General features: G+C 44.6%; 1 protein-coding gene across 1 annotated transcript in view; it reads left to right on the top strand.

The window, feature by feature from the left end:
- LOC122935437 (kinesin-like protein KIF28P) overlaps window positions 1-27,235 on the top strand; it is a 213,268-nt gene that overhangs the window by 167,976 nt on the left and 18,057 nt on the right. The window contains exons 13-16 of the mRNA XM_044291204.1: window positions 7,684-7,828; window positions 11,374-11,492; window positions 14,414-14,521; window positions 19,296-19,567. Coding sequence (XP_044147139.1) covers window positions 7,684-7,828; window positions 11,374-11,492; window positions 14,414-14,521; window positions 19,296-19,567 — 644 coding nt within the window. The remainder of the gene's footprint in view (window positions 1-7,683; window positions 7,829-11,373; window positions 11,493-14,413; window positions 14,522-19,295; window positions 19,568-27,235) is intronic.

The raw sequence follows: 27,235 nt of genomic DNA, 5'->3' as shown, positions 1-27,235 counted from the left end.
GCAAAACACTACCAAAGACACCTCACATGACATTCCGTAGAGCTAAGACTTTAAAACAGATTCTAGCACCATCCCGTCCGAAGCTAAACAAACTTAGTACTGCTATTATCCCCGGAACAAAACCCCTGGAATCCGTAGAGAAACCCAAGGGATCCTATAAATGTGGGCACACAAGGTGCAAATGCTGCCTCACCATCATTAACGGCATAGACGAGGTAACCATCAACTCGTCGAAAGAACGAATTCCCATTTCAAGCTATATGGACTGCGGCACTACCAATATAGTATACATGCTGGAATGTCCCTGTGGGCTACAGTATATAGGTCGGACCACCCAAAGCATCCGAGAAAGACTCAATTCCCACCGTTCCAACATCCGGAAAAAGTATGATAAGCATAGTGTCTCAAGACACTTTGCATTGAAACATGATGGTGATACGTCACTCCTACGTCTGACTCCCATTGAATGGGTCCCGAAATCCTTCCAACAACTATGTAAGAAGGAGATGTATTGGATCTTCCGGTTTAATAGCCTAATTCCTTTTGGTCTAAACGAATCCCTAGAATATAGCAACTACTAAAAATCTACGTAAGATTGATAACCACCTAAACATCAACCCATTTAACATCAATCCAATTTATTTATTTATATATACTTATTTATACATACCCTTCACCCTTCCCTCTTCCCTTTCCCCACCCCCCTAATTTATTACGCTGACTATATATATATTCTTTTATACACCAAACCCCCTCCAACCAGTCCGCTTTAATAACTCAAACTGTGCATTGATCTCTTTATACATATATACAATGTGATATAATACAGTATATACTATATTTTATATTTGAGGCAACCCCCCCCCCCCCCCCGTTTCTTATGTATACATCAAGTGTACTTTTATATATCATATATATTTTTTAGATATATTTGTCCCTTTATTTCATTTTATTTCACTTTTAAAGTGATTTATTTTATGTATAGTCTCTATTTCTCCTAAATAGTTAATAGTTTTTATTTCTCTTAAATATACATTCAATCCTATTTAAATGTATTCAATTATATACCCCTAAAAATCGTATAGTCCACCCATAGTTGAAATACATTTCTCCTCCCACCTACAATCGAATGGGGCGTACTTCCCTGGTCCTGAATCCGCCCCTGTGCTCCTGCAGCGAATCCGCCCCTGTGCTCCTGCACTGTGCATTTGATGCGGACTGCTTCCTGTCCGGTGCGTTCCACTGTGGAACGCATCAGGATTGATATGGTTCACTTCCTGTATGGTGCGTTCCACAGTGGAACGCATCGGAGCGTCTTTTTCAGAACACAGTCCCACTTTATCAGTGACCCAGTCGATGCGCTCAAAAATGAAAGCGCATCGACTTACAAATATCCAAGGAACATGTCCCCATCTGCCCCAAGCTCATATTGAGCTCCATAACAATATACAGACTGGAAACTCTTGCGTTCCACAGTGGAACGCAGGACACATCGACTTCCGGTCCCACCACTTCCTTTTGATTTTTAGGGACAGGCTTTCAAATAATGCCTGTTTATTAATACATTTTAACTCCTTCTAATAAATAAATAGAAATCTTTGGAAGGGATTAGGCTTTTTCCACTACAAACAGTGAACAAAATAGCAGACAGGAAGTAACCCCACTTCTCTGACCTTTTCTCCTCCCCTAAGGAGGATGACCTTATACCATGTGTTTGTATCCCCTATATAAGTTTGTGTCTTTGTATTACATGTACATGCTCTTGAGAAAGGGATATATTCCCGAAACGCGTCGAGCTAAATAAACTTGCAAACTACATTGGAGCCCCGGTGTCATCTTTTCGGGGACCAGGAAGCCAGTATTACATCATTTGAAGCGATCTCGGCGGGGGAGGTCGAGGTATAGGTGTCTTGAGCTTTATCCTATACCCCCCTCCCCGGTGAAGTAAGTGCAACAATTCTATAGTGTATTTACTATAACTGCATAAAACTTTATTGTCTACACTGGAGACTTTGTGGCGCCCCCTGGGTATCATTAAGACTCCTGTGATACCTGCCTCATCAGCAACCTCACATTGGAAGCATCAGGCAGTTCTCTGGCCTTTCGCAGAATAGAGTCACGGTCCCTATAATGAAACATTTTCATGTGAACCTGTCGTGGTGGGAACTCTGTGCGCACGTTCAATTGCAAATAACGGAACAAGACACCGCCTGTAAATTGTTCTTTGAGCCAATTCAGTGGGGTTAGAGCCTTCCTCTTTCTCAGGCACTCCAACTAGCCTCATATTATTTAGTCTCAGCCGATTTTCCAGATCGTCTTGCTTAGCAGCGATTACATCAATTCTGCGGGAGTGATCTTCTATACAGTATCTCCCATACGATCCTCTAGAGACGTAGTACGGTCTGCCAATTTTCGCAGATCATGCCTGACAATAGATATATCTTCCTTAATGGCTCCCATCTGCATGGACTTGCCCCACTTAGAGATGGCCTGGAGAACATCCTTAATAGTCGGCTCCTCCATATCAGATCCAGGGACATCTGGGTCCTCTGCCCCCTCTTGATCCTGTATGGCAGCAAATCTATTAGGGTGCCTTTTTAGCCCCATCACCTCCGCGGCCTCCTCCCCATCTAAATCCCTTCCCCTGCCCGTCTAAATCCCTTCCCCCATCCATCAGGGAGGGTTCACAGCTGGCGTCCGAGGCATGTCTCACTCTGGGAGGTGCCGGGGGGTGCGCATACTGACTCAGCCTCTCGGCCGCATCTTGTTGCAGGTCACTCACGCGGTTCCGGCGTTTCGGCGTGGCATCCCGGGCGCCATCTTGCAGATTCTATCCGGCACCTCTCCCGTCTCTCTTCCTGGACATGGCAGCAGAACACTGGTGCGTACAGGGCAAGGTCCCTGGACCTTCAGATGCGACTAGAAAATTATAAGGTAGCTCTCACCTGCAATGGTAGAATCACCTGAGGTGCACGGATGCCGCCCCTGGGTCCGGTAAAATCCAAAATAAGAAAGAGAAAAATCAGGCTCTCTTCAGATGAAGTATAATAACTTTATTCCAGCTAAGTAAAATCTGTACAGGTGTACATGAAACAATCTACGCGTTTCAGACCTCTGAGGTATATGGGTCCTTCCTCATGACAAACATGTATATGAAATGGGAGCTCCCTCTTAAGTATCCCAGACTAAACCCTGGTTAATGAGTATCACCTGGGAGGTGGAGACCCAAGAGGGCATTCCCATGCAAATGACAGAGACAGAAAAACCTTTTTGACCAAAAACAAGCATGAGGAAAAGGGGACTTAAATATAAATCATGTCACTAAAACAGCGATCATCAAAATGAATAAAAATACAAATACAAAGAGAGCAAAAGTCATGATGGCAATGAGTATATATAGCAAGGAAACGCCATGGTCCCATATCAATATTGTAAAATGAGATCATGACGTTTATTCAGTCCACAGGGCTGGCGAGATTCTAACTGGAAGATCCATAAGGCCTCCCTGTTGAGGAGTTTCCTCCTGTGATCTTCCCCCCTAGGCGGCAAAAAAACTCTTTCTATACCCTTGACTTGTAAGTGGGACACATCACCAGCATGTGCGACTGCAAAATGCAGGCTAACTGCAGAGACATTCCGGTCTTTGTAATGAGGCACATTGGATATGTGTCTGCGAATCCGATTTTTTTGTGGATTGGTGGTGCAGCCCACATACAACAAGGGAACATATTGTGCATGTGATGAGATACACCACGTGTTTGGTGTTACAATTGATATAAGATTGGATATTATATACCCTTTCATTGTTCATAGATTTGAACGTTTTTTCAGTAGTCATATAATGACAACAAATACATTTTTTGTGGCCGCACTTGAAATTGCCTTTGTGTTGTAACCAAGTGGCTTGCGATTTTTTTTCCCTCTGAAAAAAAGCTGGGGCTAATTATATTGCCTAGGGTGGGTGCCTTTTTGGCTACACACATAATTCTGTTAGACACAATAGCAGACCAATCGCCATCGAAATTGAGTACATGAAGATATTTTTTTCATAATCCTGCATATGGCAGAGAACTCTTGGCTGTATTGTGTAACAAAATAAGTTGCTTGTTGGCTGTGATTGATATCCACTGATTGCCTACATGCCAGGGACTTTCTGGGGAAGATGAGACTGTCTATTCATTTGTAAGGCCATTTTTGGGGCATATTGTATATCCTTCTGTAAATAATCCCTGCGTAACAATCTGTCAGTTATATTTGAAGCTTCTCTTTCAAATGCCCTCTGATCGGAGCAATTTCGGCGGGCACGTATCAGTTCACCCCTGGGGATACTGTGGATGGTGTGGGAGGGATGACATGACTGGGCCAAAAGTATGGTATTCCCAGCCAGTTGTTTGCGGTGGGTGAATGTGTTAACTGCATGAGTGGAAGTCTCCCCCCTCAGGCACAGATCCCAAAATTGGATCTCAGTTTGATGAGTATGAAAAACAAATTGTATATCATCCACCTTGGAATTAAAATATTCTATAAGCTCCGGTATGGACGTCGCATCACCAGACCACATCATCAGTAGGTCATCGATGTAACGTCCATACCAGAGTAGGTGGTCCAGGAGTGGGAGGGTGTCGATGAGGAGAAAGTGTCCCTCCCACCACGCCATAAATATATTAGCAATGGAGGGAGAGAACTTGGCCCCCATCGACACCCCCGACACCCCCGACACCTGGAGATAAAAGTTCTCACCAAATAAAAAATAATTGTGCCTGAGGAGGAAGTCCACCACCTGAACAACATATTCCCTGAGTACCTGGGTGTAATCACTGTAATATATATATATATATATATATATATATATATATAATATTCAAAAAACCACCTCAATTAAATAACAGCCAAATTATGGGGAATATTGGTATATAAGGACGTAATGTCCGCTGTTATCCACGAATAGTTATCCCTCCACTCAAAATCAGCAAAAGCTTGTAACACTGCCCTGGTGTCCTTGAGAAAACCTGCAATGAGTGGTATCAGTGGCTGTAATAGGGAGTCCACCCACTCAGAAAAGCGCTCAGAATACGAGCCTATACCAGCCACAATGGGTCTGAGGGGTGGAGGGAATACATTTTTGTGGACTTTGGGTAATGCATGAAAGATAGGAGCTATAGGATGTTCCACAAAGATGTATTCCCGCTCCCTGACACTAAGACAACCACATGACACCCCAAAATCCAGGAGCTTCTCCATTTCTGATTGAAAAGTCCTAAGTGGATCACTGGGCAGGCGAACATAAACCCTAATGTCATCTAACATGGTGGCAACAAGGGATCCATATAAGCCTTTGTCCAGTACAACCACCGACCCCCCCCCTTGTCTGCCTCCCTAATAATAATATCCTCCCTTGCTCCTAGATCACGCAGGGCAATTTTCTCTGCTGCGGTCATATTGGAATATCTCTGTGTCCTAGACATGTCATATAAAAGACATGAATAGGGTAAAAATCCCTATTATGTGTTTTAAAGGACATAGAGGTGTTAATGTAGCCCCCTTCATCACTAATGCCAGTTTGGAGGGAGTTACATTGAACAAGTTCGGCAAAACTCATAGTATTACTATATAATGCAGACGTAGCTTTGACATTGACAGACTTACTACTAAGATCACCAGTGCATATTGTAGAAAAAGCCGTGCTGTTATTTCCATAGTTAGTAACGGAGTCCCGTGGGGCTTGCTGCGGAGAGGAAACAACGCTGCCAGGTGCGTCTCCCAAAGGTTCCCCCCGGAAATGTTTCCTCAGCGTCAGGTTCCGGGCGAATCTATTGACATCTAGGATCGTCCGGTAAAGGTTGAAATGGTGCGTAGGTGAAAACGAAAGTCCCTTTTGTAAAACCTTAACCTGTTGAGATGAAATGATGGATGCCGACAGGTTAATAACTTGTATGTCTCCAACCAATTCAGATGCGACTAAGTCCACAGTATACCCCAAATTCAGGCTGTTTGTGCGGATAAATGTCTGAGGCAGTGCAGGAGCTCCTTAACTCACATCCACTCACATGTCCGGCTAGCCACGCCCCCCCCAAGCCACACTCTACATTGTTGGATCATAACAAGGTTCCAAGTAGAGCTTCAACATGCAACAAGAAGACATGAGAGTGAGACAAAACTTTTTTTGAGCATTCAATTAATTAAAAATAACGATTAAACTGAAACAGGCTGTTTTTCAGCTGATCCAAATTTTGGGACCACATGCCTTTAAAAGGCCAAATCTGTGCAAAGATGTGGATTCATTGTTATTTTCTATCAGGTAGTCACACGTTGTGATGGCAAAGGCAAAAAAACTCTCCCTTTTTGAATGTGGTTGGGTTGTTGAACTGCATAAGCTGGGTCTCTCACAGCGTGCCATCGCTGCTAAGGTGGGACGCAGTAAGACATTTGGAATTTCCTAAATGATCCTGAGGGTTATGGAACAAAAAAGTCAAGTGGAAAACCTAAAAAAATGTCATCAGCACTGAGCCGGAGGATCCAATTGGCTGTCCGTCAAGACACTGGACGATCCTCGACCAAAATTAAGGCCCTTACTGGTGCTGACTGCAGCCCCATAACCATCAGACGGCATCTGAGACTGAAGGGCTTGAAAAACAAAAAACGTCTTCAAAGACCTCGTCTCCTTGAACGCCACAGAACTGCTTGTTTGGACTTTGCAAGAGAGCACCAAACATGGGACATTCAAAGGTGGAAGAAAGTTTTATTCTCTGATGAGAAAAAATTTAACTTTGATGGTCCTGATGGTTTCCAACGTTACTGGCATGACAAGCAGATCCCACCTGAGATGTTTTCTACACACCACAGTGGAGGGGAGACACCATTATGGTCTGGGGTGCGTTTTCCTTCAGTGAAACAATGGAGCTTCAGGAAGTGCAGGGGCGTCAAGCGGCCACTGGCTATGTCCAGATGTTGCAGAGAGCATTCCTCATGACCGAGGGCTCTCGTCTGTGTGGTAACGACTGGGGTTTTCAACAGGACAACGCTACAGTACACAATGCCTGCAGGACAAGGGACTTCTTCCAGGAGAATAACATCACTCTTTTGGCCTATCCTGCATGTTGCCCTGATCTAAATCCAATTGAGAATCATTGGGAATGGATGGCAAGGGAAGTTTACAAACATGGACAACAGTTCGAGACAGTAGATGGCCTTCGTGCAGCCGTCTTCACCACTTGGAAAAATGTTCCCACTCAACTCATGGAAACGCTTGCATCAAGCATGCCGAAACGAATTTTGGAAGTGATAAACAATAACGGCGGTGCTGCTCATTACTGAGTTCATGCTTGGAAGTTGGATTTCTGTTTTGGGGGAGTTTTGTGTTTTTTTGGCGGTGTGGTCCTAAACTTTTGATCAGCTGAAAAACTATCTGTTTCAGTTTATTCGTTGTTTTCAATAAATTGAATGCTCAAAAAATGTGTTTTTCTCACTCCCATTTCTTCTTGTTGCATGTTGAAGCTCTACTTGGAACCTTGTTAAGATTCAGCCATGCTAAATATGATTTTTTTCCATTTTTCAAGTGGTCTTAAACTTTTGATCAGGACTGTATGACTCTCAATTTAACATTTCCCATCTACTTATCTGTAGTATAGTCCGTGTTACAGTGACTGGAGAAATTTTAGAAAATAATGTCCTTTATGTGCTTAGGATCGTATAATCCTTGGGTCAAATAGCGCATACATGTATATTGGATTTCCGGATGAACGTGTAAGTGAAGACATCAGCAAGTTTGATTATGATTTCTTCCAGTCTGAACTGGCAGCAGCTGAAGGCTTCAGTGTAGATCAACTGGGTAAGTTCACGCTGGCTGCCAATGTTCATTGAGCATAGGAACGGTAGAAAGTACATTTCATTGTCTTGTTACTTGAGCAACATCTTTCGGGTATTGTCATGTGAACAGTGCCTAGTGTATATTCACATGCTGCAGATCTGTGGCAGAGATTTATCAGACTGAAAATCAGTTCCATTAATCTGCAAGTTCCATGGGGTAACACAAATGTATGCAATTATTCTTCCGTGTTTACAGGGCATCTGTCAGCAGATCTGTACCTATGAAACTGGCTGACCTATTGCATGCTCGCTAGGCAGCTGAAGGCATCTGTGTTGGTCCCATTTTCATATGTGCCTGCAGAAAAATTATGTTTTTATATATGCAAATGAGCCTCTAGGAGCAATGGGGGAGTTGCCATTACTCCTAGATGCTCGTCTCTCTTTACAACTGTTGTGCAGAGGGTGCGACAGTTGGGGAGAGAGCTGAGCCTCTAGAAGTAATGGCAACACCCCCGTTGCTACTAAAGGCTCATTTACATATATTAAAACATATTTTTTCTCAGCAATGTGGGTACATGTGAACATGGGACCAACACAGATGTCTTCAGCTGCCAAGCGCACATGTAACAGGTCAGCCAGTTTCATAGGTACAATTCTGATGATAGATGCCCTTTACCTTTGCTGGGTAATTAACCTCTTCAGGACACAGGGCGTACCGGTACGCCCTGATGTCCTGGTAGTTAAGGACACAGGGCGCACCGGTACGTCCTGAGAATTTCCGATCACCGCAGCGCCGCCTGCGGTGATTGGAACCAAATGCCTGCCAAAATCATTCGGCAGGCACACTGTACCAATGCCCAGGGGGGTCTTGTGACCCCCACACCATGTCGGCGATCACAGAAAACCGCAGGTCAATTCAGACCTGCGGTTTTCTGCGCTTCCGGGTTATTCGGGTCTTTGAGTACCCGATAACCCGGAAAGAACCCGGTGATCGGTGGTGTGATTATACACCACGAATCACTGTCCTGCGATCCTGTGAGGTGGCGATCACGTCAAACTTGCGGCATGTGGGCGGAGCATGGCAAGTTTGAATCTCCGCTGCTGCTCTCCTCCCTCATTTCGGTCCGTGGGACGGGGAGAGCAGTAGGAGATTGCGCTGCCCACCGACTTGTGAGTTTTTTGGTGCCATCAGGCACCCTAGGAGGCAGGAACAGGTAGGGGCAGGCAGGCAGGTAGTGGGAGGTGTAGGCAGGGGTAGTTAGGGCAAGTTTAGGGTTAGATTAGGTCTGTGAGCCCCCTGATTGGGTGTCTGGGGTCCACAGCAGTTAGCTGTGTGATCCTAGACCTTCCCCCTCCAGGGGTGCTGCAGCATGTCACAGTTTTTGTCACGTTACATAAAAAAAGTGCAATAGCAAGCAATCAAAAAGTCATATAGCCCCCAAAATAGTGCCAATAAAACCGTCCCCTTATCCCACAAATAATTAGGTATCGCTGCATCTGTAATAATCTTCTCTGTAAAAATACCCCATGACCCAACCCCCCAGATTAACACGGTCCCAAAAAAATATAAAAAATGGTGCCAAAACAGCTATTTTTGGCACTTTTCCATTTCAGTCCGTTGTTTCCGGTAAAAACTAAGGGTTAACCGCCAAACAAAACTTAATATTTATTACCCTGATACTGCAGCTTACAGAAACGCCACATTTGTGGTCTTAAACTGCTGTATCAGTAAAAGGGAGGCGCAAAAGGAAAGGACCGACATGGTTTCTGGAAGGCAGATTTTGATTGCCTTTTTTATTGACACCATGTCCCTTTAGAAGCCCCCCTAGAGTAGAAACTCCCTAAAAGTGACCCCATCTAAGAAACTACACCCCTTAAGGTATTCAAAACTGATTTTACAAACTTTATTAACCCTTTAGGTGTTCCTCAATAGTTTATGGCAAATGGAGATGAAATTTCAGAATTTCAATTTTTGGTAACTTTACCTCACAAAAATGTAATATAGAGCAACCAAAAAACATATGTACCCTAAAAATAGTCCCAAAAAGCCGCCACCTTATCCCGCAGTCTCCATAATGGTGTCACTTTTAGGGAGTTTCTACTGTTGGGGTGCATCAGGGGGTCTTGATTAGGACACGGTGTAAATAAACCAGTCCATAAAAATCAGCCCACACCCCAAAACCCACACGGCGCTCCTTTCCCTCTACACCCCACTGTGTGGCCGTACAGCAGTGTACGACCACATATGGGGTGTTTCTGTAAACGGCAGTCAGAGCAATAAAGATACAGTCTTGTTTGACTGTTAACCCTTGATTTGTTAGTGGAAAAAATTGGTTAAAAAGGAAAAATTGGCAAAAAAAAGGAAATTCTCTAATTTCATCCCCATTTGCCAATAACTCTTGTGCAACACCTAAAGGGTTAACAAAGTTCGTAAAATCAGTTTTGAATCCCTTGAGGGGTGTAGTTTCTTAGATGGGGTCACTTTTATGGAGTTTCTACTCTAGGGGTGCATCAGGGGGGCTTCAAATCGGACATGGTGTAAATAAACCAGTCCAGCAAAATCTGCCTTCCAAAAACCATATGGCGCACCTTTCCCTCTACGCTCTACTGTGTGGACGTACAGTAGTGTACGACCACATATGGGGTGTTTCTGTAAACGGCAGAGTCAGGGAAATAAAGGTACAGTCTTGTTTGACCGTTAACTATTAATTTGTTAGAGGAAAAAAATGGATTAAAATGGAAAAATTGGCAAAAAAATGAAATTCTGAAATGTCATCCCATTTGCCAATAACTCTTGTGGAGCACCTAAAGGGTTAACATAGTTTGTGAGATCAGTTTTGAATATCTTGAGGGGTGTAGTTTCTAAAATGGGGTCATTTTTGTGTGGTTTCTATTATGTAAGCCTCACAAAGTGACTTCAAACCTGAACTGGTCCCTAAAAAAAATGGGTTTTTAAAAATTTCTGAAAATTTCCAAGATTTGCTTCTAAACTTCTAAGCCTTGCAACGTCCCCCAAAAAAAAAATAGCATTCCCCAAATGATCCAAACATGAAGTAGACATATGGGGTATGTAAATTAATAACTTTTTTGAAGTTATTTCTATGTATTGTAGAATTAGACAAATTGAAAGTTAGAAATTTGCTATTTTTTCCAAAATGTTGGTAAATTTGGTATTTTTTTTATAAATAAAAATGCATTTTTTTTACTCCATTTTACCAGTGTCATGAAGTACAATATGTGACGAAAAAACAATCTCAGAATGGCCTGGCTAAGTAAAAGAGTTTTAAACTTACCACCACATAAAGTGACACTGGTCAGATTTGCGAAAAATTTCCTGGTCCATAAGGTGAAATAAGGCTGTGTCCTCAAGGGGTTAATCAATAGACAAATGAAATGTGAACTGGTCATCAATGTGAACCTTTGGACGACTTCTAACATTTAAGCTAAATCATTGTGAGATCCCATTAAGAAACCAGAATACCTGATGTGACAAATCTGTTCCTTCTTGTATTCAGTTAATTGTTAATAATACATATCATCTAATAATTCCACTATTTTTCCATGTAGGTGCTATGCACAATAAAGATGGCAAACCTGACCCAAGTGTGCTGGCAGTCTTCCATGACTATATTAAATTGATGCCTCTGGTTGCTGAAGCAAATCAGATGAGTAAAGAACTTATGAAGGTAAACAAGCCATTGTTTGCCCAAGCCCCAATGAATGTGGCCCAGTTCTCTAAGTCGCCCCCCCCTCCCCCCACACACCGCATTTAGCTGTACTTGCTATACAGCAGCACCTAGCTGTCACATCCAGGGCCTCCCAGGTGATGTCTCCTCCGATGTAGATCTTCTCTGTCATCATCTCTATTTTGTCCGTACAACTTCTTTCAGCCACGCCTCGTTTCTGCCACACAGACGTTTTCCTTTCCTCACATTTATATTATCTTCCACCAACCTGGAGTCCCCACAGTGTTATCCTGCTGCCCACTGTGCCCTTAAATACTATCCTAAAGGAAAATGAGAGGCCCCATAGTAATAGTGCTCCTCATAGTCCCACCAATACTAATTCCCTTCTAGAATGCCCTCATTAGTAATACTGCCCCCTACAGTGTCCCCAACAGTGATAATGCTCCCCAACAGTGCCCCCATTAGTAATACCGCCCCCTACAGTGCCCCTAACCGTGATAATGCTCCCCAAGAGGGCCTCTATTAGTAGAAGAGCCCTCTAGTATTAATAATACCCTCACAGAGCCCCCAGTAGAAATAAGGCCCCCTATTGTTCCCCCAGTGGTGATAAAGCTCTCTACAGACCCCTCAGTAGTAATAAGGCCCCCATAGTGCTCTTAGTAGAAATAAGGCGGATCTATAAGTCCCCCTATAGAACCCCCAGTAGTAATAAGAACACCTATAATGTCCCCTGGATTTGTAGTGCCCCCTGTAGTTATATTCCTCCCTCCACCCAGTCCCATGTAAATAACATCACACCATCTCTCCTTTCCCCTCCAAAATACAGTCCTGTGTAAATAGCATCACTTCCCTCCCTTCAGCCTCTCCAACATACACTGCCATATAAATAATACTATTTAAATCGCTCCACCATAGAGTCCCATGTAAATAACATCACTCCAGCCCCCTCTCCAGCCTCCTCCAATATACAGTCCTGTGTAAATAACAACCCTCTCTATCTACACCCCCCTCCAAAATACAGTCCCATGTAAATAACATCACCTCCTCCCCAGCCTCCTCCAACATGCAATCTCATGTAAACATCATCCCCTCAACATTCAGTCTCATGTAAATAATATAATTCTCCCCCCACCATCCTTATTCAACATACAGTCCCATGTAAATAACATTACTCCCTCCCACAACCCCCTCCAACATACAGTCCCATGTAAATAACATGACCCCCTCCCCAGCCACCTCTAACACACAGTCCCATGTAAATAACATCCCTCCCTTCATCTCTAACATAGAGTCCCAGTTAAATAACCACAACTCCCAGCATTGCTCTGCCTCTCCCTTCACTTACCTCTCCTCATGTAGCAGACCTCACCACAGCTTCTCCCAGGAGTTCTCCTCTTCACTGCCGTCCTCTCCTGCACTGGTCACGTGATGGAGACATCATTGCAGGTCCTTTCCAACCACTGTTTTGCTGGTCACATGACCTGTGATGTCACCACAGGTCCTTCAGCTCTTCCAGTGTATTAGATTTAATTGTATTACCGTCCTGAGGATGGCAATACAGTTGTATCTAGCTGGCAGGCAGGACATTCAGGGCCCGGGACAAAACATCAGGGGTCCATCCCCTGAATGTTTTACCCTAGCAACGCCCCTGGTTTACACTTTTTTCACTTGAGATATACGCTTGAGATTTCAACATAGGTTGAAAAGACACTGGTCCCAAAACCGAACCCCATATTCTGTGGCGATGTGGAAAGAGAATAAAAAAAAAAAAGTTAAGAAAGACAAGAGAGAAAAAAAATCTGAGTCATCTACCAATTTTCAGGCCAGTTAGGGCAGTTTCAATTCAAGTAGAATCGATTTGGATCCAAAATTAATTTTGGTACTGACTTGTTCGAATCCAACACAAAACAAATTTCTATAAATTTGCATAATCTCAACTGATGAGTGAATTGATTCTTTTAAAATAAAGTCATTCAGAAATCCACCTTCATTACTCAAGACTCCCCCTCCCCCCTGCCTGACAGGGCCAGACTTTAGCTTCGAGTAGTGGGCAAGTGCAGGTGCCAACATGCATTGTTACAGTTCCGGCTGTACCCAGATGTGGGTGGTGTATGCAAAGTGGGCATCTCTGCCCTACTTGAAGCTATGGCATAGGAGCGGGATTGACGGGGCCAGGTGAGAGGACCCCCTCTGCGGTCTCTTGGAGGCAGCGCACGTGGCCTGCGGCTGCTGGATCCTCCTGCCAGCTCTCAGCGACTGGCATAGGGACAAGGGGCTTGGACAGCAAGGTGACCCCGGTGGCAGACGGTCCTTTGAGAGAACTCATGGGGGTATATTCAAAGTTTGTGCCACTACTTGAAGCTATTGCATAGGAGCGGGATTGACGGGGCCAGCCGAGTTAATCCCCTTTGTTTTTTTCTGTCCCATAACCAATTCTTTGGGGGTCATTTATCAAACTGGTGTAAAGAAGAACTGGCTTAGTTGCCCATAGCAACCAATCAGATTCCACCTTTCATTTTGGACAGGTCTTTTGGAAAATGAAAAGAGGAATCTGATTGGTTGCTATGGGCAACTAAGCCAATTCTACTTTACACCAGTATGATAAATGACCCCCTTTATCTTTAAATCTTTATTTCTTTGTAATGGTCCCCTAGTCCCTGCATCTGTATCTTCAGTACAAGGCTGCTGTGTGGTACAGTATCTAATGCCTATGAAAAATCTAGATATACTGTATCACATCAACTGCACAACCAGTTGCTAGATTTGTATTCCCCATAGAAACCACACGTGTTGGTTAGGCATGACCGTTCATGAATTCCTGCTGGTTATCAGTTATTAGCAAGTGGTCATCTAGAAAATAAACTGTTTTACTACTAGTGGAATGCAGTTCTACTGATCATGTGTTTTTAATCTCTGAACAGGACCTTATATTTGAACTAAAGGTGAAAAATTTAGCGTTGACTGATTCTAGAGGTCATGATCTTCAAAAAGAAATAATGGTGAAGGTGATCAATAACAGCACTCAACAGGTAACACTGGTCGAGTCATAAAGGAGCTAAAGTAGAAACCAACTATAATAAGGTTTAATTATTAAAAAACAGGGATTTTTTTATGGCGGAACGCACCGGAACGGCGTTCCGCCACCTTTTGACATCGCAGCCTGCCATGCTTCAGCATGGCAGGCTGCGATGTATCAGCGGGGAGGGACTGGGAGGAGGAGCTGGGGACCGATGCATTCACTGTGCTCTGGCCCCGCCGCTCCAGTACAGTTATAAAATGTGTAATTCAATTAATAATGATTCATGCTGCCCCCTCTGTAGTATATCCTACTCACAGGGCTACTGTTATATCGTAATGCGGGCTGGCCGGGCAGACGAGCGGCAGCGTGACTGACGTCATGTGCCTGCCCGGCCTACTTTATGAGTGAAGCAGGCGGTGCAGGCACGTGACGTCAGTCAGTCACGCTGCTGCTCGTCTGCCCGGCCGGCCTGCATTACGATATAACAGTAGCCCTGTGAGTAGGATATATTGAATGTTATACTACAGAGGGGGCAGCATGAATCATTATTAATTGAATTACACATTTTATAACTGTACTGGAGCAGCAATGGGGGGTCTGTGGATGACACTGTTAAGGGGTGGGGGGGTCTGTGGATGGCACTATTATAGGATGGGGGGGTCTGTGGATGGCACTATTATAGGATGGGGGGGTCTGTGGATGGCACTGTTATAGGATGGGGGATCTGTGGATTCCATCCACAATTACCCCATTACAGTGCCATCCCCAGATCCTCCACCCCATAACAGTGCCATCCCCAGATCCCCCATTAACAGTGCCATCCCCATCTGGGGGGTTTCTTTGCTGGGCTGGACTTTTATAGCCCACCCAAATTTTACTTGCATCCCTGTTCTCTAAAGGGGCGGTTTTAGGGGGGCGGTCCTAGGGGTGGGTAGGGGCGTGGTCAGGGGAGGGGAGGGTGGGGGTAAGTTCCACCACCTTTTCTCTGAGAAAAAAAGCCCTGTCAAAAACGAATCAAAAATGAAAAGGAACCTGTCAGGTCTGATACTGTCCTCTCCGAGGGCGGCATGGTGTAGTGACAGGAATGCTGATTTCAGCAGGGTCTCACATATCTGCATTTGTGCAGTAGAAAATTTATACACTGTGCAGCGAGTGACCAACACTGCATCAAGGAGGCCAATGTATTCATTATAGGTGTGCTCTCCCCACCCGCCAGCCAATGATTGATAGGTTTCCCTCTGTTACTGTGCATATCATGAATATATCAGTGCTGGCCGTACGTTATCTAAAACTACCAAATATACCAATATATGTACTTGACAGTTTGCTAAAATCAGTGGCCTTCACTAGAAAGTTACACTGAAATTGCTTTGTCACTGTATGGAACTGTACAACTTTCCTCCTAGTAAATAAAGAGGTTTTCTAGGGAGATCTTTTTTTGTGAATAAAAAAAAAAAGGCCAGTGACTGGCTGAGGCAGGTCACCTCTACGACCAGTGACTGGCTGAGGCACGTCACCTCTATGACCAGTGACTGGCTGAGGCAGGTCACCTTTATGACCAAAGCAAACAGAATGGCCAACAAGTCCTCACCCTTCAAAAAACTGTCAATGATGTGGCTCCCATTATCCAATGGATGTTTCTATTCCATGGAGGAGCTCCTTAGAGGAGGTACCTGAAGTCCTCTTCACTGCTGGAGCTGCTGAAGCTCATCAGGGGTGGTCCTGCCTCTTGTATGCCAAGCTGGCTGCGGTGGTGGAGCTCCACTGACCTCTAGTCAGTTTCTGGTACTGACCGGGTGGTCACACTGGCTATGGCTGCGGCAATCTGTTGCTTAACAGGACCGGAACCTCCTGCCGGGGTAGGTGAACTTAGGATCTCCGGCTGCAAAGGCTGCGGTAAGAAAACCTACAGGGGTGGTGACAGGGCCCATGAAGCTCTTGCTGCAGCGGATGCCATTTTCCAGGGCAGCAGGTAATTAACCACCGTCAGGTTGTAAGAGAAGGTGGTGGTCGTCAGGTAACCCAGCTGGAAACTGATGGCGGTGGTAAACCCAGGATTAATGGCTCCGGCTGGGGCTTACCTTGAAATCAGAGCACTCCCTCTGCAGTCTCTTGGAGGCAGCACACGTGGTCTGCGGCTGCTGGATCCTCCTGCCATCTCTCAGCGACTGGCATAGGGACAAGGGGCTTGGACAGCAAGGTGACCCCGGTGGCAGACGGTCCTTTGAGAGAACTCATGCGGGCATATTCAACGTGGTCCCCCACGTAGAGGCTATGGTGGGCCTGGGGCACATAGGGATGCTTTACTGACCTGAGGCCCACAAACAGTTCCTCGTCGTCTGCCAAGAATCAACTGCCACATTCCACCGAAAAACCATAAGACGGTGCCCTGGTGTCTCTGCAGTTTCGGATCCCCTGGCCGGTCCAGGACTTCAATTACCCAGTCTTTAATGGCTTTTTTGTAATCCCACATCGTCTGGGCGTGGGCTTTCACCTCTGGGGGAGCCATAGGGTTCAGCTGGGAAAAAGAACTGCTCTTCCTGGGCGGCAGAGTAGACGCTCCAGCCGCCTCCAAAGCACCAGCCCGTGCAGAGGATATCTCCAGTGCTCTTGCTGGGTTCCGGTGCACTTGGGAGAGTCTCATTTTTTCCAGGGTTTGCACTTCCGGTTCATCGCCTCATACCATCTCTCCCCAGTTAGGCCGCAGAGGATACTCCTTCTTGTCTTCCTCTTGGCTACTGCAAACTGGTAAGGGAGGAGGAGTTTTAGGGGTGGAGTCTTTGCTTCCCGCACTTGGGGTGGGCAGTTCCCTGTTTTCCTGCTCTTGTGTTATAAGAAGAACATACGCCATCACTGGCAAAGATGGCGGATTAACCCCTCAGTTGCTGGTGTGCACAATCCTGCACCTGTTGCTCCACAATAAACGTAGTAAAGTCATTTTTAGGGGGTTCTCTGTAAATCTATAGGCCTAGTAGTATAAAGACACAAAGGTAAATCCTGTTTGTGATGCCAATTGCAATGGGCTGCCGCACCCCAGGGTCCTCTATATGTCGCGTCCCAGGTGTAGGAATGCCGAGTGGTAGAGTGCGGCCTAAAATGTCTCTTTATGTGTGTCACGGTGCTCCTACCTGGATACCGCTGTACCCCAGGCTTTGGCTCCAAAGCAATAAATAGGGGGAAATATTTGAGGGATTTGAAGAAATAACTTGAGTCCAAACCTTGAGATGAAGTTCAGTGGCATCTTTATTTGAATAAACGTTTCTCCAAAACGTTTTACAGGCTTTCTCTTGGTTCCAGCAGGCTTTAGCATGAAACTGACAGGCAAACTCAACACTACTATGTCTCCATTTCTCTCTGACTCTGCTGTGCAAAAAGTGCAAGACAAGTGCAAAATCGACGCGTTTCGGATCCCAAGTTAACGATCCTTACTCATGATAAGGATACATCATAAGTAGGGATCGTTAACTTGTGATCCGAAAAGCGTCGATTTTGCACTGGTCTTGCACTGTATGGATTTTACTGCATAAAATAAAGGATATAGTTTTACCAGAAGCTGGATCATCTTACTTATTGCACAGTTTATGTCGGGCTTGTCCTAGCCACATCTGTGACTCTGGCGCAATACGTGGATGAGCGCTGTATTCCTGACTCTCTGACCCTGCTGTACTGACAGGCTGACTGTATAACTCAGCTTCTTCTGGATACTGCACTTCTTCTCTGTAGTCTGGCTAATTTTCAGCCGAGAAACTAATGTCCTGGCTTTTGAGGCTTTAGGCTTTTGACTCCATGGCCAGCAGAGCTTAGGGTGCTCTGGCTGGCATGGGAACGTCCAGCAGAGACGTGCCACTGTACACCCTTCCCCTGTCTAGGGTAGACCTAAACTGGAACTAACTGGTTCCCACCCTTCCTGCAGGAAGTATCCAATTCCCTCCAGAGGGTGGTTAGAATGGAATAGAAAGTTCCATTCTATCCAAGTACAGTTCATATTTGCTGCCACCTGCTGGTGAGCCAGGCACATTACATGTTATAAACAGTTGCAAACTTTATTATAGATGCACATTATGGAGAGGATGTGGAACATAATGCATTGATTACTTTATGTTAGACCATTAAGGACAGTAGCAGGGTGTAGGAGTAGCAACACCACTCGGGGGTGTAACAAACTCATTACCAGTACTTACTGTGAGCTGTAAAATGAAAATAACTACCACCAAAATAATCTACTCAAGTACCACCAGCCTCAAAAAATCACAGACACTTCTATTTTTTTTCATGGACACAGGAAAAAAGTTGCCTAGTTGTACGGACTGTCCAGAAATTTCTGGACAGTTGACAACCCTGATTGCAGCATCATCTATAAACGCCCTAATATGTTTGGGAAAATGGAGAATAACAGAAATCTTTACAAAAATTTTAATTCCTACCATACATCATCGACATGGAAAATTAGTAGATAGTAATCAAACATGCAAAAAAATGCCAGACAGCTGCTGTCAAGTCAAAGAAAGACAAAAACATTTGGTATGCAGATATGTGACAGAAGAGAGCCTTTTTTTATAACAAAGAGTAACAACTAATACTAAGATCATATTACACAAGAAATTTGTGAATTCTGTCATGAACGTGCAATATGGCTGCAAGAGTAAACCAAGGATTACGAGAAATATTCCCATCACTTCAGTGGAGTTTGTGTAGATCACTAAGCTTGTGAAAAGTGTTTTTTGTTGCTATAACTTCACACAAAAAAATCAAAAAACATTAAATGTTTTTTTCTATGGTTTAAGGTATGGATATGGTCAAAATCCAAGTTCATTAACAGAAAGTTTCTGATGGAAGAACTGTACCAGAAATTCCTGGAAGGCAACATGACATTGGATCGTGACAGTGATCCATTTTGGGATCCAGTTGAGGCTGTTCATTTAGGATCCGCACACATCTGGCTCCAGTCCCTAGCTTATTGTATGAAACTGGAGGAACAGACAGAACTTCTGGATTCTGAAGGGGTAGAGGAAGCCATTATTATGATAAACATTACCCCTTACTCCAGCTGTGGAAGGTAAACTGGTACATAATAACACCCATATGAGACTTCTTTTACACAAGTGATACGGATTGTGTCAGGATCTGTTCAGGGGAAAAAAGTTATGGTTTTGCACACAATTTCACAGTTTTTTCTGCCAGTGCGTTCAGTATGTGCGTTTTTTTTTTTATCTGTTTCTATGGATTGTATCCGGATTGCATGCGTTTTTCACATGCGTCCTCAAGAACTCAATTTCTACAGATATTCAGCTGTAGATCTTATCTATATTTAGGATCATAATCCCTCACAGGCAGAGTAGAGAGGAGGATGAGGAAGCTCTTTATCTCAGTGCTGCGAAGTAACTTGTCCTTGCTGTGTGATGAGGACATGTTCTGTGTCCACAAATAGGACAGTGGCCATTTCATTTCTCCTAATGATTGCTCCCAAGACAAATCAAGCCTTTCTAACTAACGAAACGTATTTGGGAACATATTTATAATAAAGTAATATTTAAGTATTTTCATTCTCTAAATTCCCGGAAAACCCCTTTAACCACCTCCCGACCGCTGTACGCACATATGCGTCCGGGAGGTGGTTGCTTTATTCCTCCTGGACGCATATACGCGTCTTCTCGCGAGACGCGAGATTTCCTGTGAACGCGCGCGCACAGGCGCGCGCGCTCACAGGAACGGAAGGTAAGCGAGTGGATCTCCAGCCTGCCAGCGGCGATCGTTCGCTGGCAGGCTGGAGATCCGAATTTTTTAACCCCTAACAGGTATATTAGACGCTGTTTTCATAACAGCGTCTAATATACCTCCTACCTGGTCCTCTGGTGGTCCCTTTTGTTAGGATCGACCACCAGAGGACTCAGGTAGGTCAGTACAGTCCCACCAAACACTACACTACACTACACCCCCCCCCCGTCACTTATTAACCCCTTATAAACCCCTGATCACCCATGATCACCCCATATAAACTCCCTGATCACCCCCCTGTCATTGATCACCGCCCTGTCATTGATCACCCCCCTGTCAGGCTCCGTTCAGACGTCCGTATGATTTTTACGGATCCACGGATACATGGATCGGATCCGCAAAAAGCATACGGACGTCTGAATGGAGCCTTACAGGGGGGTGATCAATGACAGGCGGGTGATCACCTATATACACTCCCTGATCACCCCCTGTCATTGATCACCCCCCTGTCATTGATCACCCCCCTGTAAGGCTCCATTCAGACGTCCGCATGATTTTTACGGATCCGATCCATGTATCCATGGATCCGTAAAAATCATGCGGACGTCTGAATGGAGCCTTACAGGGGGGGTGATCAGTGACAGGGGGGTGATCACCCTGATTACCCTGATCACCCCCTGTCATTGATAACCCCCCTGTAAGGCTCCATTCAGACGTCCGCATGCGTTCTGTGGATCCGATCCATGTATCCATGGATCCGTAAAAAATCATGCGGATGTCTGAATGGAGCCTTACAGGGGGGGTGATCAGTGACAGGGGGGTGATCACCCTGATCATCCCCTGTCATTGATAACCCCCCTGTAAGGCTCCATTCAGACGTCCGCAAGCGTTTTGTGGATCCGATCCATGTATCCATGGATCCGTAAAAAATCATGCGGACGTCTGAATGGAGCCTTACAGGGGGGGTGATCAGTGACAGGGGGGTGATCACCCTGATTACCCTGATCACCCCTGTCATTGATAACCCCCCTGTAAGGCTCCATTCAGACGTCCGCATGCGTTCTGTGGATCCGATACATGTATCCATGGATCCGTAAAAAATCATGCGGATGTCTGAATGGAGCCTTACAGGGGGGGTGATCAGTGACAGGGGGGTGATCACCCTGATTACCCTGATCACCCCCCTGTAAGGCTCCATTCAGACGTCCGCATGCGTTCTGTGGATCCGATCCATGTATCCATGGATCCGTAAAAAATCATGCGGATTTCTGAATGGAGCCTTACAGGGGGGGTGATCAGTGACAGGGGGGTGATCACCCTGATTACCCTGATCACCCCCTGTCATTGATAACCCCCCTGTAAGGCTCCATTCAGACGTCCGCATGCGTTCTGTGGATCCGATCCATGTATCCATGGATCCGTAAAAAATCATGCGGATGTCTGAATGGAGCCTTACAGGGGGGGTGATCAGTGACAGGGGGGTGATCACCCTGATTACCCTGATCACCCCCTGTCATTAATAACCCCCCTGTAAGGCTCCATTCAGACGTCCGCATGCGTTCTGTGGATCCGATCCATGTATCCATGTATCCGTAAAAAATCATGCGGATGTCTGAATGGAGCCTTACAGGGGGGGTGACCAATGACAGGGGGGTGATCAGGGAGTCTATATGGGTGATCACCCCCCTGTCATTGATCACCCCCCTGTCATTGATCACCCCCCCCCCTGGTAAGGCTCCATTCAGACATTTTTTTTGGCACAAGTTAGCGGAAATTTTTTGTTTGTTTTTGTTTTTGTTTTTTCTTACAAAGTCTCATATTCCACTAACTTGTGTCAAAAAATAAAATCTCACATGGACGCACCATACCCCTCACGGAATCCAAATGCGTAAACATTTTTAGACATTTATATTCCAGACTTCTTCTCACGCTTTAGGGCCCCTAAAAAGCCAGGGCAGTATAAATACCCCACATGTGACCCCATTTCGGAAAGAAGACATCCCAAGGTATTCCGTGAGGGGCATATTGAGTCCATGAAAGATTGAAATTTTTGTCCTAAGTTAGCGGAAAGTGAGACTTTGTGAGAAAAAAACAAAAAAAAACCAATATCCGCTAACTTATGCAAAAAAAATAAAATTCTAGGAACTCGCCATGCCCCTCATTGAATACCTTGGGGTGTCTTCTTTCCAAAGTGGGGTCACATGTGGGGTATTTATACTGCCCTGGCTTTTTAGGGGCCCGAAAGTGTGAGAAGAAGTCTGGGATCCAAATGTCTAAAAATGCCCTCCTAAAAGGAATTTGGGCCCCTTTGCGCATCTAGGCTGCAAAAAAGTGTCACACATCTGGTATCGCCGTACTCAGGAGAAGTTGGGCAATGTGTTTTGGGGTGTCATTTTACATATACCCATGCTGGGTGAGAGAAATATCTTGGTCAAATGCCAACTTTGTATAAAAAAATGGGAAAAGTTGTCTTTTGCCAAGATATTTCTCTCACCCAGCATGGGTATATGTAAAATGACCCCCCAAAACACATTGCCCAACTTCTCCTGAGTACGGCGATACCACATGTGTGACACTTTTTTGCAGCCAAGGTGGGCAAAGGGGCACCTTTCGGATTTCGCAGGCCATTTTTTACACATTTTGATTGCAAGGTACTTCTTACACATTTGGGCCCCTAAATTGCCAGGGCAGTATAACTACGCCACAAGTGACCCCATTTTGGAAAGAAGACACCCCAAGGTATTCCGTGGGGGGCACGGCGAGTTCCTAGAATTTTTTATTTTTTGTCACAATTTAGCGGAAAATGATGATTTTTCTTTTTTTTTCTTTTTTCCTTACAAAGTCTCATATTCCACTAACTTGCGACAAAAAATAAAAAATTCTAGGAACTCGCCATGCCCCTCACGGAATACCTTGGGGTGTCTTCTTTCCAAAATGGGGTCACTTGTGGCGTAGTTATACTGCCCTGGCAATTTAGGGGCCCAAATGTGTGAGAAGAACTTTGCAATCAAAATGTGTAAAAAATGCCCTGCAAAATCCGAAAGGTGCACTTTGGAATATGTGCCCCTTTGCCCACCTTGGCAGCAAAAAAGTGTGACACATCTGGTATCGCCGTACTCAGGAGAAGTTGGGCAATGTGTTTTGGGGTGTCATTTTACATATACCCATGCTGGGTGAGAAAAATATCTTGGTCAAATGCCAACTTTGTATAAAAAAATGGGAAAAGTTGTCTTTTGCCAAGATATTTCTCTCACCCAGCATGGGTATATGTAAAATGACACCCCAAATCACATTCCCCAACTTCTCCTGAGTACGGCGATACCAGATGTGTGACACTTTTTTGATGCCAAGGTGGGCAAAGGGGCACATATTCCAAAGTGCACCTTTCGGATTTCACCGGTCATTTTTTACAGATTTTGATTGCAAAGTACTTCTCACACATATGGGCCCCTAAATTGCCAGGGCAGTATAACTACGCCACAAGTGACCCCATTTTGGAAAGAAGACACCCCAAGGTATTCCGTGAGGGGCATGGCGAGTTCCTAGAATTTTTTATTTTTTGTCGCAAGTTAGTGGAATATGAGACTTTGTAAGAAAAAAAGAGAAAAAAAAAAAAAATCATCATTTTCCGCTAACTTGTGACAAAAAATAAAAAATTCTAGGAACTCGCCATGCCCCTCACGGAATACCTTGGGGTGTCTTCTTTCCAAAATGGGGTCACTTGTGGCGTAGTTATACTGCCCTGGCAATTTAGGGGCCCAAATGTGTGAGAAGTACCTTGCAATCAAAATGTGTAAAAAATGGCCTGCAAAATACGAAAGGTGCACTTTGGAATATGCGCCCCTTTGCCCACCTTGGCAGCAAAAAAGTGTGACACATCTGGTATCGCCGTACTCAGGAGAAGTTGGGGAATGTGTTTTGGGGTGTCATTTTACATATAACCATGCTGGATGAGAGAAATATCTTGGCAAAAGACAACTTTTCCCATTTTTTTTATACAAAGTTGGCATTTGACCAAGACATTTTTCTCACCCAGCATGGGTATATGTAAAATGACACCCCAAAACACATTCCCCAACTTCTCCTGAGTACGGCGATACCAGATGTGTCACACTTTTTTGCTGCCAAGGTGGGCAAAGGGGCGCATATTCCAAAGTGCACCTTTTGGATTTCACCGGTCATTTTTTACACATTTTGATTGCAAAGTTCTTCTCACACATTTGGGCCCCTAAATTGCCAGGGCAGTATAACTACCCCACAAGTGACCCCATTTTGGAAAGAAGACACCCCAAGGTATTCCGTGAGGGGCATGGTGAGTTCCTAGAATTTTTTATTTTTTGTCGCAAGTTAGTGGAATATGAGACTTTGTAAGAAAAAAAAAAAAAAATCATCATCATTTTCCGCTAACTTGTGACAAAAAATAAAAAGTTCTATGAACTCACTATGCCCATCAGCGAATACCTTAGGGTGTCTACTTTCCGAAATGGGGTCATTTGTGGGGTTTTTCTACTGTTTGGGCATTGTAGAACCTCAGGAAACATGACAGGTGCTCAGAAAGTCAGAGCTGTTTCAAAAAGCGGAAATTCACATTTTTGTACCATAGTTTGTAAATGCTATAACTTTTACCCAAACCATTTTTTTTTTTTGCCCAAACATTTTTTTTTTATCAAAGACATGTAGAACAATAAATTTGGCGAAAAATTTATATATGGATGTCGTTTTTTTTGCAAAATTTTACAGCTGAAAGTGAAAAATGTCATTTTTTTGCAAAAAAATCGTTACATTTTGATTAATAACAAAAAAAGTAAAAATGTCAGCAGCAATAAAATACCACCAAATGAAAGCTCTATTAGTGAGAAGAAAAGGAGGTAAAATTCATTTGGGTGGTAAGTTGCATGACCGAGAGATAAACGGTGAAAGTAGTGTAGTGCCGAAGTGTAAAAAGTGCTCTGGTCATGAAGGGGGTTTCACCTAGCGGGGCTGAAGTGGTTACAGGGCTTTCGTTAGCAATTTGTACATATGAAACTGGCTGACCTGTTACATGTGTGCTTGGCAGCTGAAGGCATCTGTGTTGTTCCCATGTTCATATGTGCCTGCATTACTGAGAAAAATTATGTTTTAATATATGCAAATGAATCTATAGGAGAAACGGGTGCATTGTCATTACTCCTAGAGGCTCTGCCTTCTCTGCAACTGCCACGCCCTCTGCACTGTGATTGACAGGGCCAGGTGTGATCACATTTACACTGCTTGGTCCTGTCAATTAAAGTGCAGAGGGCATGGCAGTTGTAGACAGAGCTGAGCCTCCAAATATTCTCCACACTACATTGCTCCTAGGGGCTCATTTGCATATATTAAAACTTCATTTTTCTGTAGGCACATATAAACATGGGACCAACACAGATGTCTTCAGCTGCCAGGCACACATGCAACTGGTCAGCCAGTTTCATAGGTTCAAATCTGCCGACAGATGTCCTTTAAATCATGAGACATGAATTACTAGATTATACTTGCAATTAAATACTATGCATATGAGTTAAGCTACTTTTACACTAGTGTTTTTGCTGGATCCGGCAGGGCTCAGCAAAAATGCTTCCGTTGCTGATAATACAACCGTCTGCATCCGTCATGAATGGATCCAGTTGTATTATCTTTAACATAGCCAAGACAAATCCATTATGAACTCCATTAAGAGTTAATGGAGGACGGATCCGTTTTCTATTGTGTCCCAATTGACTTGCATTGGGGGTCATGACGGATCCGTCTTGTTCCGCATCCCAGGACGGAAAGCAAACTACAACATGTTGCAGTTTGCTCTCTGGTCTTGGAATGCAACTAAACGGAACGGAATGCATTTTCGGCGCATTACGTTCTGTTCAGTTCAGATTTGTCCCCATTGACAATGAATGGGAACAAAACTGAAGCGTTTTTTTCCGGTATTGAGACCCTATGACGAGACTCAATACTGGAAAACTTAAACGCTAGTGTGAAAGTAGCCTAAAACCTAGTTTATCTTCTTATGTTGCTGATATTGTGGTCCTTTGTAGGACATGTGTCAGTAAGGTAACATGCAGCAGAACAAAGGAAAAAAATTGGCTTATAGATGAAGGCAAATAACCTCCTCAGGACCGCCGCACGCAGGATTGCGTCCTGGCGGCGGGCCTGTTGTTCCTCCTGGACGCGCCGATGCGTCCTCTCGTGAGACGAGAGATTTCGAGCAGAGCCGGCCCGCACATGCGCAGTGTGGGCCGGGAATCGTTACATCAGAAGTTCGTCACCAGCCTGCCAGCCAATGATCATTGCTGGCAGGTTGGTGACTTTTAAAAAATCGAATCAGAATCCTTATATTTATATAAGGTGTTAAATGGCTTCTGTGCTCCTCTGCTGGTTCATTTTCGTCGGTTGGTCCCAGCAGAGGAGCACACATCACTGTGAGTACACACCAAACACTACACTTAGCCCCAGATCACCCCCAGCACCCCAATGAACCCCTTGATCGCCCCTGTCAATCACTAGTGAAAGGGAAAAAAGTGATCAGTGTAAACTGTCACTTTTTTTTTCACCAGTATTGACGGTTAGGTTTTAGGTTAGTTTAGGCCCCTTTGGTAGGTAGTTAGCATCGGTTAGCGCCCAGCCCACCGCACCGCAGTCACTGATTCGCTGATCAGCATTGGTACTTTTATAGTATCTGTAAGTGATCAGAACTGATCACAGTCAGATCTATAATAGTATTAGTGTCACCTTAGTTTTCCCTCCACCCAAAACGCAGTATTTGCCCGATCAGGCCTGATCGGTCGCCCACACGTGCGTTCACCCACGCCCGCCCTGCCGCAGTGACAATTTTTTTTTTTTACACTGCACAATCACTTCACAAGCGCTGCGGCGATAAAAAAATAAGTTTTGATATTTTTTATCAATTGCAGCGGCTTCCTCTACTTCGCTAGCCTCCCATTTGTAAGACAGGCTTGCTGTTTTTCTTGGGTATTCTCAGGGAATACCCCCTAAATTT

Source organism: Bufo gargarizans, chromosome 4 (assembly GCF_014858855.1).
Source record: "Bufo gargarizans isolate SCDJY-AF-19 chromosome 4, ASM1485885v1, whole genome shotgun sequence".
Lineage (NCBI taxonomy): Eukaryota > Metazoa > Chordata > Amphibia > Anura > Bufonidae > Bufo > Bufo gargarizans.
Note: the sequence above shows the minus strand (reverse complement) of the source record. Positions and strands in the feature narration are given on the sequence as shown.